The sequence below is a fragment of the Cetorhinus maximus genome, chromosome 9, assembly GCF_964194155.1.
Source record: "Cetorhinus maximus chromosome 9, sCetMax3.hap1.1, whole genome shotgun sequence".
Classification (NCBI taxonomy): Eukaryota; Metazoa; Chordata; class Chondrichthyes; order Lamniformes; family Cetorhinidae; genus Cetorhinus; species Cetorhinus maximus.
Genome location: NC_135887.1, coordinates 48,551,982 through 48,565,925, shown reverse-complemented (window position 1 = coordinate 48,565,925; position 13,944 = coordinate 48,551,982). Strand labels below are relative to the sequence as shown.

General features: G+C 40.3%; 1 protein-coding gene across 3 annotated transcripts in view; it reads left to right on the top strand.

Annotated features, from left to right (window-relative positions):
• The window catches only part of ap2b1 (adaptor related protein complex 2 subunit beta 1), a 273,294-nt gene that overhangs the window by 121,720 nt on the left and 137,630 nt on the right, over positions 1–13,944 (top strand). For 2 of the 3 annotated variants that reach the window (XM_078548660.1, XM_078548662.1), the window contains exons 15-17: positions 3,922–3,963; positions 5,423–5,569; positions 12,227–12,372. In XM_078548660.1, coding sequence (XP_078404786.1) covers positions 3,922–3,963; positions 5,423–5,569; positions 12,227–12,372 — 335 coding nt within the window. The remainder of the gene's footprint in view (positions 1–3,921; positions 3,964–5,422; positions 5,570–12,226; positions 12,373–13,944) is intronic. The other variant, XM_078548661.1, reaches the window with a different exon arrangement.

Sequence of the window (13,944 nt, the reverse complement as noted above, 5' to 3'; positions counted from 1 at the left end):
CCCTCAATTTTGGGCTCATTGTGTCTGTGTATGTCACTGCAAACATCCCTGTTAAGGTGCATTTGCATTTACACTTACACCATAACCATAGCAGTTTCACTTTGCTTCTGACTAATGTTGCAGTTGTAGTGTGAATGCAGCCTGATTCTGGAGGTCATGGACTCACCAGACAGCAAAACAAAATGAAGTAAGCCTATATAGATTTCAGGAAAAGTAGATAACACAAGGATGAAAGAAATAGAGGGATGTGGTGAGAAAAGGTTTGTGTGCAGCATAAACACCAATGTGAACCAGTTGGACTAAATGGCCTTTCTGTGCTGTAAATTCTGAGAGTTCCTGTAGAACCTAATTTCACTGGTTTCTCTTCAGAATCAGTTAGATTTCCATTTCATTGAAAAGACTGAAGCAGTTAATGCCCTGACAATGTGATTGAGGCATCTTATTTTGCTTGTTTAATACTATTGATAACAGTCAAATAATTGTTGCATTTTTTTTATTTTCATCACCTCTGTAGAATGTTGCCTTTTGCTAAGCTTGTTAGGTCTTCAGTTTTGTTCCCCTAATTTTGTCCCCTCCACTCCTGAAGGTGCCGAGTCACAATAGCTTCCAATGTACTACTTTGTGTGTCAACATTTAAGAAGTGAGCACACACAGTCGATCCATTGAATTTAATGAATTAAATATAGGCCTTTCCTAACATTGAGCTTTTTGAAATCTTTTTGTTCTGTTGTTCATTTCCCCTGATTGACAATAATTGTCTCAATGGTTCTGTTTAGCTCCATTATCTGGTTTGCTGGAAGTGAGTACAGCTGGAATAATCAAGCCTAGTGATGGAAAGCAGATTGAGAAGCCTGTTCCTGTATGCCTCAGCACCTTTACACACTGTATCCACTTAGCCTTTATGGGACCTACTGGGATTCTTATGAAGCAGTTCATAAATGACTAGTCATGGGTAGCTTACGATTGGGATACATTTGTGCCTGACCAAACAATGCGACTTCCTGCCTGTTGTACTGGGCACCCTGGGAAATGTAAATATCCTGCAGACTTCAGATGTAATGAAGGAATTCCACATGAATGTCTGATTTCATTGGCTCACTTTCTTGGAGATTAAATTTGAGATTATTTTCATATATGAAGTGCATCACTTTGGAATTTTGGTGCAGACATTCGGTGAGCGTACAGCACCATATGGATACTGTGCCAAAGTATCATATCCCTCTTCAATCTTGCCAAAGCAGTTGTTCTAGAGATTGATTCTAGGCAGTTATTGTCAGTAAGCAACTCAGTTATGAAGGGCATCACAGGTGAAATTAGATCCTACCTTTACATTCAATGCACTTTCCAATAAGAGCCACTGAGTAGAAGCCAGTGAAATTTGAGAAACCTGAGGCAGAATTTTTTATCCCACGGTGGGCGCGCCCCCAACTCGATCGGGAGTGAAATAGTGTGCAATGATGTCGGGGCGAGCGTCCCAACGTCATCATGCACTCTTGCAATCTTTTGGTCAGTGGGCGTGCGTGAAAGGTGGCAGCATGCCTATTGACAATTAAAAGGCCTATTAAGGCCCTTAAGCAATTAATTAATTTGTATCTTTTGCTGCCTGCTCAGCCATTTGGTTGGCGGGTGGGCAAATAGGCCAAGTGACCTTTGCATTTTTTGCGAAACCTCTTCCACGGGCGGGATGAGGTTTCAGCAATTAATTTTTAAAAAATGTTTGGGCAGGATTTTAATAATCACGATGTGAAGGCGCGTGAGCCCTCTGTGCGGAGATTTTTCCCGGATTTTTAACACCTTTAATTTTGTTTTCAAAAATCTTCAGCTCCCTGAGGCAGCTCTGTGCCTTCAGGGAGCTTTCAGTGAGTGCACATGCGCAGGGGTGTGAAAAGCCTAATCAAAGAGGCTGGATTTAAGAGTGCCTTAAAGAATGAGAGAGAAGTGGAGAGGTTTAGGGAGGGAATTCCAGAGCTTAGGACCCACCCAGCCAGCAGAAGTCATAGCTGCCAGTGATGGGGTGAAGAAACATTGGATGCGCTGGAGACCAGAAATGGAGGCACATGGCATTTTCAAAGGATTGGAGGCAGGAACAAGTTGCAGAGATAGGGAGGGGTCAGACCATGTAGGAATTTGAACATAAGGATGTGAACTTATTCAAGGCATTGCTGGACCAATATAGGTCAGTGGGTGAATAAGACTTAAGACAAGTTAAGATTTTGGATGAGAATGACATTGATCGAGGTTGGAAGATGGTAAGCCAGCCAGAAGAGCATTGGAATAATTGAGCCTAGTGATAGAAAGCAGATTGAGAAGCCTGTTCCTGTATAGCTCAACACCACTACATGCTGTATCATTGAACCTTATGGGACTTATTGGGATTCTTCTAAAGCATTTCACAAATGACTGGTCACAGGTAGTCTTGTTTGGGATGCATTTGTACCCGACCAAACAGTGCAACTTTCTGCCTGTTTTGCTTAGCATCCTGGAAAATATAAATATCCTGCGGACTTCAGCTGTAATGATGGAATTCCACATGAATGTCCGATTTCATTGGCTCACTTTCTTGGGAATTAAATTTGGGATCATTGTCATACATGAAGTGTGTCACTTTGGAATTTTGGTGCAGACGTGCTGTTAGCAATTTTCAAAGACTTGATGAGAGACTTGTAGAGACATCAGTTGCAGCAGAAGCTTCCAATGCACTACTATGTGTGTCAGTATTTAAGAAGTGAGCACACACAGTTGATCCATTGAATTCAATGGATTAAGTTTAGACCTTTCCTAACATTGGGCTTTCTGAAATCTTTTAGTTCTGTTGTTCATTTCCCCCCGAATGATGGTAATTGTCTTAATGGCTCTGTTCAGCTCTATTGTCTGGTTTGCTGAGAGTGAGCACAGCTGGAATCTAAGGATTGCTCACCGTCTCTTTCCTCTTTTGATTATTTCCTGCTTGGCTATCATTGACCGAAAGCTTGGCTTGCCTATGGAGACTGAACTAAATTGTTTGTGACCTGGAATTCTCCCTTCAACCTGTCACAAACTGTTTAAATTAAATGAGTAAAAACTCGCTTTAGTCTGAAATAAATTTTCGTTTTTCTCTGCAAGATTGGTTTGAGGTAAATTGGAATTGGTGAGGGTGTAGAAGCTGTCATATTGCTAATTAACTCATAAATGCATTTCTCCCTTCACCTTGTGGTGTTTTTGCCCTCTTGCTGTTTGTTTTTGCCCTCTTGCTGTTTGCTTTTGCCTTCTTGCTGTTTGTTTTTGCCCCCTTGCTGTTTGTTTTTGCCCCCTTGCTGTTTGTTTTTGCCCCCTTGCTGTTTGTTTTTGCCCCCTTGCTGTTTGTTTTTGCCCCCTTGCTGTTTGTTTTTGCCCCCTTGCTGTTTGTTTTTGCCCCCTTGCTGTTTGTTTTTGCCCCCTTGCTGTTTGTTTTTGCCCCCTTGCTGTTTGTTTTTGCCCCCTTGCTGTTTGTTTTTGCCCCCTTGCTGTTTGTTTTTGCCCCCTTGCTGTTTGTTTTTGCCCCCTTGGTGTATGTTTTTGTCCCTCTTGCTGTTTGTTTTTGTCCCTCTTGCTGTTTGTTTTTGTCCCTCTTGCTGTTTGTTTTTGCCCTCTTGCTGTTTGTTTTTGCCCTCTTGCTGTTTGTTTTTGCCCTCTTGCTGTTTGTTTTTGCCCTCTTGCTGTTTGTTTTTGCCCTCTTGCTGTTTGTTTTTGCCCTCTTGCTGTTTGTTTTTGCCCTCTTGCTGTTTGTTTTTGCCCTCTTGCTGTTTGTTTTTGCCCTCTTGCTGTTTGTTTTTGCCCTCTTGCTGTTTGTTTTTGCCCTCTTGCTGTTTGTTTTTGCCCTCTTGCTGTTTGTTTTTGCCCTCTTGCTGTTTGTTTTTGCCCTCTGCTTCCATTGACTCTGACTCTGTATTCTATATCTTTCAGCTTGGGGGAGATCTTGGCGGGCCTACTGGTGGGAGTCCAGCGGTGAGTGTTTTACCTTAAGTCAAAAACGTATCGCAATTAAAGTTTGTGGGGGAAGTGATTTGTTTTTACAATTTTCCCTCTTGAAGATGCTAGCTTTTGCTGCAGTATGATTCTGTGAGCTTCTCCATCGGTTGTTTTTCCAAGTTTCCAGTCATAATGTCTGACCCTGGTCAGTGAGTGTTGCCAGGATAGTCACTGTGGACATTATCACAGTGGAGTCTAACCCTGTGTCACTTGATGTTGCATGCATCACTCAACAGGGCTGACTGGATAGTAATCAGGAGTGGTAATCTCATCAGGTACTCTTCCTTTGCGCATATCCTAGCAATTGGTTTCAAATTGGTGTTGACTTGCTAATAGCCTGTTCACCCCCTTGGCCTGGATGGGATGGGACATGGTATGACAAGACTCAAACAACAGGAAGGGAATAAAGTCCTTTAAGTATTCAATCTTATTCGTATTACATCAATGTGCAGCACAGAAACAGGCCATTCAGCCCAACTGGTCTATGTTAGTATTTATAACAAAAACAGAATTACCTGGAAAAACTCAGCAGGTCTGGCAGCATCGGCGGAGAAGAAATCAGTTAACGTTTCGAGCCTTCATGGCCCTTCGGCAGAACTGAAGCATAGTTAGGAGAAGGGAGAAATATAAACAAACCAGTTTATATTTCTCCCCTCTCCTAACTATGCTTCAGTTCTGCCGAAGGGCCATGAAGGCTCGAAACGTTAACTGATTTCTTCTCCGCCGATGCTGCCAGACCTGCTGAGTTTTTCCAGGTAATTCTGTTTTTGTTTTGGATTTCCAGCATCCGCAGTAGCTTTTAGCTTTTTGTTTTTATCTCTATGTTAGTATTTATACTCTACACAACCTTCCTCCTGCTGCTCTTTATCTAACCCCATCAGCAGCCTTCCTTTCTTGTGTTTAGTTTTGGCTGTGTATGGAATTAACAAAAGTTAGGAGTGAGGAAGTGTAGTATAATTTACTACGGAGGTTCATATCAAATGATAAACAGGAGTAAAGCACTAGCCCCTTATGGATGTCAGCTGCCAATTTGAAATCATAGCCTTAGACTCGTGCTCTACAATATCCTCAATCCATTTAAACAATGCTAATACCACTTAAAATATCACTAAACTACATTCACCAAAGCCTTCAGGAGACATATTTGCTGTCATCACTGCTGAATAAAGTCAGTATTCATATATAATCTTCCTGATAAACCATTCCATGTGGAACAGGTACAAATATAATTTAGCATGAAATACTGCCAGAAATGCAATGATGTGCAAATAAAATGTCTATTTAAAAATGTAGTCGTCTAACCAACCTGCTCTGTTCCTTTCTGGTTCAACTGGACCAGTTGGGGTAATTGAGTATTGGCATGCAACTTGTCTTGCTTTGTACAGAAATGCTCCCATATTAAATGTTCATGTGCCTACATGTATTTTTGTTGCAGGTTGGTCAAAGCTTTATACCTTCTTCAGTGCCCGCTACATTTGGCCCGTCACCAACCCCTGCTGTGTCGAGCAGTGGCCTGAGTGATCTGTTTGAACTCTCAACTGGAATTGGAATGGCAGCCGGAGGCTATGTGGCTCCAAAAGCTGTAAGTGACTATAACGGCACAAACGAAAAGTGCCACTATATCCAATTTTATGGGCTGATAAAGGTTGATGAAGAACCTTGCATTTTGGGAGATAATTGGTCCCTTAACTTATCTGGAAACCATTCTGAGTGAATTATTTTTCTCTTAAACTACATGTATCTTCATTCGTGCAATAGCTGCTGTTGCCAGGAAAATTACAGAAGGTCTGTGCTCTTGAATGCAGACTTGCTTGACACTGCATCTTCCATTCAAAAATTCCATGGCATTATTGTTACTATGACAGTGTATCCTTTCTCAGTAGAACTCCTTTTTCTCTCACCAGTCTCTGTTTATGTGGGACTATTTGTTTAATGTTGCACCTGGTACATTTTTTAAAAGCCTGTTTGACCTCTCATTGACCAATGTCTCCCAATACCTAGCAGCCTCTAATTGCCATAATGAAGGCTTCTAATTAATATTAGGGGTCATATTTCAAAAAAATAAAGTAAACAAGCCCGCCTGCTAAAACTAATTGCCCCCTTAATTGACCTGAGCAAGGCAGAGCGTTTATACCTTTTGGCCTTAAAGGAATGCACAGCTACATCTTAGTAATAGACTGATAACTTTAACATTACTTAGTATAATGCTCTTGTCCTTATAAAAACTTAGTATTCTCTCACCTACTGTGCATCACAAGATCTGCTAGCTATATATTAAAAATAAATGGTTTGAGTTGCATGTTGCATTTTTCTTTTGTCACACCATATATTTTTTTCTAAAAAGGAAGAAAGCCAGTAATTTTCTGCTCTTTTTTATTCTGCCCTATAATTGAGCTCCAGATCTGCTAAAGAAAAGTAGCTGCTAATTGATCTCAGGAAGTGACAGCAATTAGACTTCCTGGCCTTTCGGCAACACAGCAGGAACACGGCTCCATCTTGGCAACATACTAATGCTGTGAACTATGCTACAGCAGATAGCACCATAGAATGACACAACACATGAAGTGGCCATTTGGACTGTTGTACCTATGCTGGCTCTTTGAAAGAGTTTCATTTACCTGCTCTTTCGCCTTAGCCATGCAAATTTTCCCCTTTGTGTTCATACAACTTCCTTTTTGACAGTTACTATTAAATCATCTTCCATCGCCCTTTCAGGCAATGCTTTCCAGATCATAACCCTTGTGTAAATTAACAAAAAAAGGAAATACTCCCATGTTACCACTTCTCTGCATCAAACTGTGCCTGCCATGTATCTGTCCCATTCATCAATCTCTGTTCTCCTGAACTCCGTTATTATCCTCTTCACTGTTTGCTATATTTCCGAATTTCATATCATCTACAACTTGGAAATTATGCCCTGTATATCCATGACCAGATCACTAATTCAAATTAGAGCAGTGGATCTAATGCTGAATCCTGGTGACGTCGCTGCATACTTTTCTGCAGTCTTCAAAATGGTTTATCACTACTCTCTCCTTTGCCACCTTCATCTATGCTGTCACTGCCCCTTTTATCACATGGACTTTAACTTGCTAACATGTCTATTATGTGGTAAATTATCGAAAAGTTATTTGAAAGCCCATATACACAGCAGCTGCATTACTGTCATCAACCCTCTGTTACTTCATGAAGGAACTCAATCAAGTTAATCAACTTGATCTGCTTTCACAAACCCATGTCAGATGTCATTTATTAACAAGTGACAATTTTGCCTTGGTATTTTGTCTCAAGATTTCTCAAATACCAACATAAGCCTCATGGGCATGTAGTTGCCAGGTTTACCCCCTTTTTGAACAGGATTGTAATGCTTGCAACCCTCCAGTTCTGCTTGCTTCCTGTGTGTGTCTTCCTGCCACATGGTTACATGGAATAGATAGCACAGAAATGGATAGTGTGACCCAATCAGTCCATGCCAATGTTTATGCCCCACTGGAGCCACCTCCTGCCTTTCCTTATCTCACACTCAGAACAACTCTTTTCCCTTCTGCCCCACATGCTTACATAGCCTCCCCTTAAAAACATCTATGTGCTATTCACCTCAATCACTTCCTGTGGTAACAAGCTCTATGTTCTCACCACTCTCTGGGGAAAAAGAGCATTCTTCTGAATTCCCTATTTATTTCATGATGACTGTCTTATATTGATGGCCTCCTGTTTTGCTCTTCCTCTCATGTAGAAATGGTCTCTCTGTGCTTGCTTTTATCAAAATCTTTCATAATTTTCAAGAGTTCTATTAGGTCACCCGTCAGCCTTCTCTTTACGGGAGAAAGGAGACCCAAGCTGTTCATTCTTTCTTGATAGGTATAAACTCACAGTTGAGGTATCATCCTTGTAAAATCTTTTTTGCTCCAGTGCCTTTATGTCCCTTTGGTAATATGGTGACCAGAATTTCTCTCAGTACTCTTAAATGTGGCCTAAAGATTCAATACAAGTTTGGCATAACTTCTTTCCTTGTCAGTTGTGTATTCTAGAAATAAACCCTGGTGTTTAGTTTGTTTTAGTGGCCTTAAAATACGTAGTGAATCAAGTTAATTTGTGTATTAGTGCTCCCTTATCCCTTTGCTCCTCTAACCCATGTAGAATCCTATTTTTCCAAGTAATATGTGATATCCTTTTTTTTTACTAGCATGTAATACCTCATTTTTTCATGTTGAAATTAATTTGTCAATTATTTGATCAATTATTATGGCCATTCTGCAAGTTTATTAATGTCTTGTAATTGTTGGAGTTCTCAGTATTGATTAACCTCCATCCCGCCCTCCAATTTGGGGTCATCCAGTCCTCAAATTTACAAATTTGGCCTTTGATCCTGAAGTCTAAGTCATTAATATAAATTGTGAACAACAGAGATTCTGGCGGTGGGGCACTACTTTTTATCTTCTGCCACTCTGAATAGCCATCTAGCTATCTATTCTGCTACTGTTTGTTTTTCCTTGTCTGATCCTGCTCTTTTTAACTTCTGTTGGGGCCACTGCTATGGTGCCCCATGCCCTCCTGATACTCCATTGTCCTCTTTCACTGCTTGTTCTCAGGCTGGTTCTCCCAGCTTTCTCAGGTGTGTAGTTATGTGGAGGAATTCATCTGGGTGATAGATGTAGATTTGATAACTTTTAAAAAGGAAATTTGTATATATTTGAAAGGGAAGTATTTGCAGGGCTACGGGGAAAGGGCAGGGCTGTGGGATTAATTGGATAGTTCTTTGGAAAAGTCATCTTAGACACAATGGACCGAATTTTATGATTCTATGAAGACTTGGTAGAAGATTTGGGTGGTAAAATAATATTTAGGCTTGAATGATTGAATACCATTAATTTTTCCTCAATGTTACATTAATGGATTGTGCCACCTTTCAGCAGACTTCCAACTGATTTATTCCTTATTTCAAACGATCAGGGGTTCTCAGAATAGCCCTGTTTTTGTACAAAAGAGATTCTAATGTCTCCTAAAAAATTGAATTCCTGTGTGTTTTGAAACGTGTGATAACAGCCCTCCGGAGATCAAATAATCAAAGAAAGATGGAAGCAAAATGGACAACATAATTTTTGACATTATATTCCATCTGCCATGTTCTTGTCCATTCAATAAGTCTGTCCAAATCCTCTTGAAGCCGCTTTGCAGCTTCCTCACAACACACATTCCACCTAGTTTTGTGTCATCCTTGGAAATATTACATTTGGTCCCCACAAATCATTGATATATATTGTGAACGGCTGGGGCCCAAGTACTGATCCTTGCAGTACTCTACTAGACAGAACCTGCCAATGCGAGAATGCCCAATTTATTCCTAGTCTGTTTTCTACTTGTTAGCCAATCCTTAATCCATTCTAGTATATTACCTCCTATCCCGTGCACTTTAATATGTCTGACTCGAAACATTAACCCTATTTCTCTGTCCACTGATGCTGAGCTTTTCCAGCTCTATCGGCTGTCATTTCAGATTTCCAGCATCTGCCATATTTTGCTTTTATTTTAGTGACATTTGTGTTCTCCGCTATCCACATCAAACATGACGTTTGTGTGTCCACCTACCTATAATAAACATAGCACTATCGTGTTCACCTCTCTACTATATATTACTTTTAATGAGATCACTAGGGTAAATTTCAAAATTTAGAAGATAAGTTTGGTTTAAATTTATATTTAAAATTTTAGATTGCATTTTGTCCACTTTAGAACTACTTAAGCCTCAACAGACTCTCACCTGGATGGCAAGCTGAGAATTTCTCTCACAGCTTAAGAACTACATTCCATCCCTTGAGGTGAATATATATATGAATCACATTTCTTTGCTCCCATAGCAACTAGTTTCATGGCTTGCTTGAGTGAGCCTTCCAATTTGTGCTAAATTATGGGTTGCTCCATGTTATATATTTCCAAGTCAGAATTGTGTGACTTGTAGGAGGACTTGCAGGTGCTGCGGTTTCCATGTGCCTGTTGCCCTCGTTCTTCTAGGTGGTAGAGGTGCCCCTCTTCAGTGATGGGATATTTCACATCACATCATAATGTGAGTTTGCTTAATAAATTTAGGGTCGCAATCAGAATGAAAAAACTATAAATTTTGCTTAAACGAATCTCCTGTACTACATTAATTTATTTAAAGAGAACAAACCACTCGTATTGCATCTTATGTGTTCTGAAGCCAGTGCCAACAATAGTAGGTATATGATTTGAATACAGATTACTAACAGGTATACTGTTTATCTTTGAAAGCAATGAACCCAGTTACTGTTGGGAAATTGGATTATCACAGCACCAAAGCCTTTAACATTGAATCGGTTTTATGACTATTTGATGAGATCCTAGTGATCTCATTAAAAGTAATATATAGTAGAGAGGTGAACACGAAATTGCTATGTTTGGTATAGGAAGGTGGACACACAAACGTCATGCTTGATGTGGATAGGGGAGAACACTAATGTCAATAAAATAAAAGCAAAATACTGCAGATGCTGGAAATCTGAAATGACAGCGGATAGAGCTGGATAAACTCAGCATCTGTGGACAGAGAAACAGGGTTAATGTCTCGAGTCAGACATATTAAAGCACACGGGATAGGAGGTAATATACTGGCATGGATTAAGGATTGGCTAACGAGCTGAACACAGAGTAGGAATAAATGGGGCATTCTCGCATTGGCAGGTTCTGACCAGTAGAGTACTGCAAGGATCAGTACTTGGGGCCCCAGCTGTTCACAATATATATCAATGATTTGTGGGGACCAAATGTAATATTTCCAAGGATGACACAAACTAGGTGGGAATGTGTCGTGAAGAAGATGCAAAGCGGCTTTGAGAGGATTTGGACAGACTTATTGAATGAGCAAGAACATGACAGATGAAATATAATGTCAGAAAATTGTGAAGTTATCCACTTTGGTAGGAGGAGCAGACATGCAGAGTGTTTATTATATGGTAAGGGATTAGAAAATGTAGATGTACAAAAGGACCTGGGTGTCCTCGTCAGTAAGCCACTGAAGGCTGACATGCAAGTGCAGCAAGCAGTTAGGAATGCTAATCGTTTGTTAGCCTTTATCACAAGATGATTTGAATGCACGAGTAGCAAAATCTTGCTTCAGTTGTACAGAATCTTGTTTGGACCACACCTGGAGTACTGAGTGCAGAATTGGTCCCCTTACCTTAGGAAGGTTATCATTGCCATAGAGGGAGTGCAACAAAGGTTCACCAGACTTGTTCCCAGGATGGCGGGACTGTCCTATGAAGAGAGATTGGGGAAACTGGGCCTGTATTCTCAAGAGTTTTGAAGAATGAGAGATGATCTCATTGAAACCTACGTAATACTTAAAGGAATAGACAGTGTAACTGTAGGTAAGATGCTTCCCCTGGTTGGGGAAGTCTAAAACCAGGGAGCATAATTTCAAAATAAGGGGGAAGCCACTTAGGACCGAGATGAAAAATGTTTTTACTCAGAGGGTTGTGAATCTTTGTAATTCTCTACCCCAAAGGGTTGTGGAAGCTCAGTCATTGAGTATGTTTAAGCAGAGATTGACAGATTTCTAAATACCAATGACATAAAGAGATAGGGGGATAGTGCGGGGAAAAAGACATTGAAGTGGATGATCAGCCGTGATCGTATTGAATGGCGGAGCAGGCTTGACGGGCGGAATGGCCTACTTCTGCTCCTATGTTCCTACAACTTCATGGAGAGAGAAACTTATTCCTATCATTTATTTCACTCTGTAAAATTTTAAAATGAAAAATTCAGTCCATTTAACTTCCAGGTTCCCTGCCTGTAGGGAAACTTCAATGTAATTGGCTACTTACCCTGCTTGATGACATCACTGCTGCTGGACACTGGTGTCAGATTCAAACCGACATTTGGAAAGGAGCAAGCCAGACCACAGATCGCTAGATCCTTATGGGCAGCTTTCAAGGTCAGCGATATCGCTTCACCGTTGAATGTTGGATCTGGGCCATTAACTCTCCTACACGAGGAGCATTGACACCAATGTTAACATTTTGAGTTGAATATGACTCTTCAGAACTAAAGAAAAATTATATTTGACTCAAAATGTCAACTCTGTTTCTCTTTCGACAGATGCTGCCAGACTTGCTGAGTATTTCCAACAGTTTGATTTTTTTTAACACTGTCATGTTTGAGGAACCAGTTGATTGACCTTGTGTGGGACCAATGAAGGTGCTAACATTCCTTCCTTTTCCAGGTATGGTTACCTGCAGTGAAGGCCAAAGGCTTGGAGATTGCTGGCACCTTTTCTCGAAGGCAGGGTCACATTTACATGGACATGAACTTCACAAACAAGGCCTTGCAGCACATGATTGACTTTGCCATTCAATTCAATAAGAATAGGTAAGAACCAAGCACCATTAAGTAAATGAAAAATAATGTTGATTTAATTGTTGAAAAATAAAATCTGTTTAATTGGTTTTTATTTTGTTAGCTTCTCTTGACTGTCTTGGATATGTTTCTGCAAGCATTGGCCATCCCCCTTCATAATGCTTATAGCACCATTCTTCATGTATGAGCTGAGAGGTTGGCTATTCAGCCATCTTCCAATTGGGTGTTATTAACTTGGTCCTGACCAACTGTTCTCCCACACACTTTCCAGTGAAGACACTGTATAGCAATCAAGAGTGTTGCAGACCCCCACCCACCTAGTCTGGGAAGCTGAGCCCCCAGATTCTTTCCTGACAGAATTGCCATTTCTCAACTTATATCCTGACTAAAATCAACTAACAAGGAACAAACCAGAAATCAAATCTAATACCTTCCTGCCTGTAAGAACATTTTTTTCACATTAGCTGCCAAGGTTCCAGTCATTTTAATTATAAATGCTGTATTAGTCACAAATGAATATGGGCAGTCCTCCAGTTTTCATTGGACTGTCTTTTTAACTGGCACATACTTCAGAAGGTCAGAGGTGATTCGTACCTTTATCTTCTGATGAAGAGCTTAAATTGAATAGAAAGATGTCACAAAAATCTGCTTTGCTTCTTACGAACTAAAGACTTGTTGCTTCATATAGTGTGATATTATAATGCATTTCTCTTCATGGTGCTCGACTGGATAGACCAGTATAAGACCCTTGTGCTGCTTTGAGGTAGCTGACTTCAGCCAGAGTAAGAGCTTTTCATTGGTGTCAATGCTCCTAGTGTAGGAGAGTTAATGGCCCAGATCCCACAGTCAACGGTGAAGCGATATCGCTGACCTTGAAAGCTGCCCTTAAAGATCTAGCAATCTCTGTGGTCTGGCTTGCTCCTTTCCAAATGTCGGTTTGAATCTGGCACCAAGTCAAAGGAATCTTTAGGTGTCCAGCAGCAGTGATGTCATCAAGCAGGGTAAATAGCCAATCACATTGAAGTTTCCTTACAGGCAGCAAACCTGAAAGTTAAATGGACTGAATTTTTCATTTTTAATTAAAATTTTACAGAGTGAAATAAATGATAGGAACATAGACATGGGATTAAGGTAGAAGCTGAAATATCATTAACTTAAAAAATTATTTTTAGATTTTTTTATCATAATGGAAAAGCTTGATATTTTATATTTGTGGAGATTAATTTTCAGGGACAGTGAGACCGTTCAGTAACAATGAACCTAGCACGCTACTTATAACCCAGTTACACCTCAGTGGGTGTAACTTTCTCAAGGGTTTTTACAGTGAGACTAATGGCATAAAATTACAAGTTTACATCAGTTCAGTGATTTCTACTTGGTTACCGTCTAGTGGAACTTAAGGGCAAGCGTAGAATCACAAACAACAACTTCTGGATTTGCATGTTTAACTGTACATATGCCGACTCCAGAAATTGCTGTTAGCTTCAGAGGAGTAACGACAATGAACACGGACAGTTTTGCTGTCGCTGATATTGCAAAGCCCAGATATTGCAAGTGGAATTCCATTCTGATTACTTACCAGGA